Raw genomic sequence first — 5347 nt, 5'->3', positions numbered from 1 at the left:
CAGAGCAAAGATGGATGTGGCGACATTTATAAGGGTTTGTAACCCTCCGAAAAGTATCCAATTTCACGACAACTTCGCTGCACTTTATCACTAAAGCGGGGCGAGGGCGGGAGGTGGCGGAGGGGGGGGGGAGAGGGAGCCAACGCGGGGGGAAAAAGGGACCCAAATTCAGGATGGGCTCATAAAATTTAAATAAGAAAAGTGCAATATTCCTCATTATTGTTCAGCTCAGACGGCTTAGACTGGTAGCCGCTTTGAGTACTAAATGATTTTATAGGGCTATTTGACCTTACAATCATTTGTGTTACACTTGCCATTGCTGAGGGGAGACAAAAATACTCAACACATCCTCTAGCTGCAGCGCTAGTCCCAGCCCTCGCCGAGTGTCGAGGGGTTGGGAACTTTATAAACTCATTTGATTCATTTGAGGTTTCACAATAGCCAAAAGTTCCTTTATAGCTTTCTGGAAACCACACGCTAAGATTGCATCTAAAAAGGTACCAGTGAAATAACACTAAAAAGCTAATAAAAGTAAGGAAATCACTGGAGGACCTTAGATATGCATTTCTTTGCAGCCACACACCAGACACATGCATTTGTTTTCATACATACACACAAGCTACTTTCAAACGCTCTGTTTACAGTTTTCCAACCTGAAAACTAGGTAAAAACCCACCGTGAGAGCTCTCTCTCCTGTCTGCACTTGAATCCGTACACAGAGAAATAAAGCAACTCCCCAGGATACTGCCATTTCCCTATGCAAAAGTTTACATAACTTTTCCTGCGAGCATATACTTTCAGCCAGTTTGCCGAGCTCCGGTATTTCACCAAATAGATATATAATAAAAGGCACCCGAGCATGTTTCCACACGCACTCACACCCAGACGTACGTTGCACACACGCACATTTCAATGTACACACACATCTCCTATCCACACACACACACGCCTACAGCTGGCTGTTCCGCCGGCTCCCGAAACGTAAAAAGGGATGCTGCAGCCAGAGGCACGCCGAGAGCGACCTACCTGCAATGACAGCCGGAGATCTCTGTCCTCCTTCAGCTTTCAGCCACACTTGCAAAGTGAAGGCATCTCGGGGCAGCTCAATATCTGCCTTCAGCCGCAGCTGATCACCTTGTCCACTGAAATAGAGCGCCCTGCTCGGGGTAAGGGACTCCTCTTCGTCCTTTACCTCCCGCTGTTGCCTCCTGCGGGGGACATGCCCAGGCTCCAGCCCAGCAGTGGAGCGCCTTCCTCGGGCTAACCTGGTGGCACAGGTGCCCGGGGCCGTGTAGCGGAGCTGGCGGCTCTGCCTGGTGTCCCTTCTTGCCCTGCGGGAGCGCTCGTCCATCCCACATTCGGGTCCACTGGCTAGGGCTGTACAGAGAAGCGCAAGAGGCAGCAGCAAACTCCAGAGCTGCATTTCCAATCTTCCCCCCCCTTCTCCCCTGCAAATCCTCCCGATCTGCCAGCTTTGGGCTCCTCCTTGCCTTGACTTTCTTCTCTTGTTCACCCTTCTTGGTATTTGCTCTTTTTATAACCCTTCTCAGTTGCTTTTTCTTTTCTTTTTTTCTTTTTTCTTTCTTTCTTTTTCCTGCTTATAGATTTTTTTTTTCCTTAAAACAAATAAAAATAAAATAAATCAAAACTCCTTCTTGGTTGAAATGTATTTCTCTGTTCTTCCTCCTCTATCTGTCTTCTTCTCCTCTATTCCTCCACAGCTGGAATTCCTCTCTCTCTTCTTTTCTCTGCTGGATTTTCTTCCCTTTATTTTTTTCTTCTTAAAAAAAACACACACACACTCTCTCACACACACAAAACAAAACAAAAAAACAAAACAACCCCCCCAGCTTTCTCCAAGACTCAGACCCACTGATTTCCCTCCCCCCAAAAGATGCTCTAATCTATTTATTTTTTTGGCCTCCTTTATAACATAAGCCACAACCCCCTCCTTCCCCCCAACCTCCCCCCCTCCCTTCTTCTCCACAAAATGAAAGAAAAGAGAAAAAGCCCCTCAGAAGATGAGTAAACAAGAATATGCTAATCTACTCTAGGGTGCTCCACCTTCCCAATTGAATGATTCCCATTAAAACTGCAGGGATCATGACTAATCAATCAGCTTGAAGGAGCAGATAGCTCCAGAGGTTCAAACACTTTTGCTGTTTTCTTTTTCCCCCCTTCTTTTCCTCTCTTCCTCTTTCCCCCTATGACTTGCCCCCCTCTTATTTATTTTTTAAAGAAGGCAATCAAGATGAATGGATCAATGTGACAAAAAACCTGCACCCCCCTTTTTGCAATCTCCCCAGCTTTCTTTCTCAGTCCAGTCCAAAACACACATTCCTATTTTTTTTTTCTTGGCAAAAGAGAAAGCTATTTCTCCTCTCAGACTCCCCGTTGCACTTTGCTGGTAAACCTTATGCTCCTCTGCAGCACATAAAGAGTCTTGAAACTTGAGTCTCAGATATTTTTTTAATTGCTTGCTTTCTTTCTTTCTCTCTTTCTCACTCTCTCTCTCTTTTTCTAATTCTTTCTTTTCCTCTTATTATTTTCTTAAAGTTATGCAATCAGCCAGGCTCCCCCTTTTGTGGTCCCCCTCAGAGCAGTTGTGTGCAGCTAATCCAAATGTTGCATCAAAGGTCCCCATCGAATCATCAGGAGCTAAAAGGAGAGAAGCTTTTTGAAGAGCATTTGCCTTCCAGAAGCTGTAGCAACAGAGCAGGGTTTGGCTTTTGAATGCTCCAAAGACTCCTGGTTTTTTTGAAATAATAATAAAAAAAAAATTATTAATTTTATTGGTGGATTGAGTCAAAAAATCCTCTCTCAATATTGCTAATTTTTCAGTCTAAGGAATTCAGCTCCCCTGGTTTCCTTGGCTTAGTTGTAGCCACAGGTAAGATTCTGGCTGCTTGCTGGTTTGTAGATCTCTGTTTCTGAGCTGGGACGTTTCTTTTTTTTCTCCTTTCTTTTTTTTTTTTTTAATATTTTTTTTCACTCTTGAAAGATCTCAAAAGCTCCCCCTGATGGCAACAAAAAGGATTTTTCTAAGTACTTAATAAGTGGAAATGACTTAGCAGGAGCACACTGTGAATCTCCAGGCCACTATTCCACTCAGGAGAAGTCCAGTAGAACCAAGTTAAAGAGCAGGAAATTCAGTCACAAACCCAGTAACCCACAACATCCTCTTCTCCCACCTCAACATTAACGATTGTCACACCTTAATTTCCTATAAACTTTAAACAGCAATCACGCAGGAGAGTTTTCCTGGGACTGTAATCTTTCTGCTTTTGCAGAGTACCCCGTCAGTGTGAGTTCCTTATAACTACTTACGCTTCAAATACAGATGATAAAATTAACAAAAGTAAATTTTTCAATGAGAAAGAGCGGCTGCACGCTCGCAAGGCTTCTGGGAGATGTTTTTCCAGTTCCTTACTAATTTGCAAACACTCAAGAATGTACAGTTGGCATTTTCAGAGAGGTTGGATATATCCCCAAAGTCCCACCAGAAGTCAACACGAACCAGGGCGGCTCAGCCCCTCTCGACCAGCCGCCCGTCCCTCCGCAGCAGCTCCACTTTACCAGAAAGACACAAAATACTGGCAACATCTACAAAGTTTTTAACAGACGACCTCAAAGCAATTAAGCCTCTCGACAACCAAGAGGAAACTGTTAGTTGGAAACAAACTATATACCAGGGTATAAACTCCCATAAATGTCCTGAAGAACTCAGAGGGATGCAAAAAAGACTCTTCTGCGTCTGTGCCTGCTCAGCAGAAACAGTGTGAGATCCCAGCGCTTTACTGGTCTAATTTAACACATAGAGGACAATGCAAATCAAACACAAACATTCAAAGCAAATCTGTTCAACTTCAAATAAGAGCTAAGCCAGGAAGAGTCCCGCTGTGGGGGACACTGTTTTCCCCACTTGACAACTCCCCCAAAGCCCCCAGGAACTTTGCCCAAGTCCAATCTGGAAGAGCAGGCTCTTTAACTTAAATAAAGCAGGTTCCAGTTTTTCCAGTGGAAAAAGCTAATTCTGTGAAATCACAACGTTTCTTAGGGACATTATGATTTGGCTGAAATCATCAAAGAAAATTATTGTAACATCTCAATGTGATGGCACCGCACCATTGCATTTTGAACATATTTGACCTCCTATCTCTTACAATATTACTGGCAAAAGACAGGGTTTCACTGTGACCAAAACGCAACACTTCGATGCATCAGACTGCAACTCCAGTCACAAGTTCTGGGGTATTCTTGCTACCAAGGAAAAACCCAAAGCTCAGTTTTCTGTACCCACAGAAGATAGAAGAAAGTATGTAAAGATGGCATTTACCTCCTGAGCACAAACTACATCTCCAACCAGTTGCATTTCTAAGACATAGCAAAGGCATAAAGAAAATGTGATACATAAACTCTTGAGTGAGAAAGAAAGGAGTGGAAGAGATGTGATTTTAGGAATAGTGAGTAAATCTGGGATTCCTTAAGTCTGTGGGTCAGATCTAACTTCCCTGACAACAGATGAAATTCTACCCTGCACAGATGGACATTTATTCTCTGCTTAAGCCAGTACTTAAGTGATGTACGGGCCTTCTGGCAGGGGGGGTTCTACCCAAGGAGAATAATCCTCCTGTTGAACTCGAGTGGAGTATTCTCCTAAGTAAAGGGAGCAGGATATTGTCCTGCATCGAGAGGTATTTTCACAAGAAAAAGGGAAAAAAAAAAGCACCAAACCCTAGCTACACATATAGAGACAAGAATTAAAATAGATATTTAGGATATTATGCCAAAAAAATAGCATTGAGCTACATGCTGTATGCAGTCATTATAAGGAGAAATACTCAGCAGGAATCTTAGCTGAAGCTGCCAATAACTCCCAGGTTCAAGACTAGAGCTGAGTGAATAAATCATAACAAATAATGGTTTTGTCAAATTTTGACTTTTTTTTTCGGCTATTTGCAAGCAGACTGCAAAACCTCTCAAATATGTTTGAAATTATATGCCCATTTCTTCCTCATACTTAGTATTTCTCTAAGGCCAATTAGCACACAATTTACTGTAATGTACACATTTTCACATTTGTTCTGTGTTAATTAGGCAAGGAAGTCGCACAGCATTATTTTTGGCTCCCTGGGGGTCAGGTTTAATCACTCATGGTACAGTAAAATTACTAATTTTACATACGATGGGAGATTCCACCGCTTGAAACTCTCCTTGTGAAAAGCAGCCCTGGCTCTTCAAATTACTCACATGAAGGTCAATTAAAAACAATGTTTCTTGAAAGTCGAGCTGCAAAGTCTGCCAGTTACAGCTGAATTGAGGCCCTACTATTTTGGGCAAGTATTTG

At 42.8% G+C, this 5347-nt stretch overlaps 1 protein-coding gene across 1 annotated transcript in view; it reads right to left on the bottom strand.

Moving 5' to 3' along the window:
- PAPPA (pregnancy-associated plasma protein A, pappalysin 1) overlaps positions 1 to 1435 on the bottom strand; it is a 194612-nt gene extending 193177 nt beyond the window's left edge. The window contains exon 1 of the mRNA XM_014952304.1: positions 1027 to 1435. Coding sequence (XP_014807790.1) covers positions 1027 to 1423 — 397 coding nt within the window. The 5' untranslated portion in view covers positions 1424 to 1435. The remainder of the gene's footprint in view (positions 1 to 1026) is intronic.
- Between the last annotated feature and the right edge of the window lie 3912 nt (positions 1436 to 5347).

Source organism: Calidris pugnax, unplaced genomic scaffold, assembly GCF_001431845.1.
Source record: "Calidris pugnax isolate Ruff unplaced genomic scaffold, ASM143184v1 scaffold135, whole genome shotgun sequence".
In the NCBI taxonomy this organism is placed as follows: domain Eukaryota; kingdom Metazoa; phylum Chordata; class Aves; order Charadriiformes; family Scolopacidae; genus Calidris; species Calidris pugnax.
The sequence above is the reverse complement of the archived record's forward strand: the minus strand, read 5'-3'. Positions and strand labels throughout refer to the sequence as shown.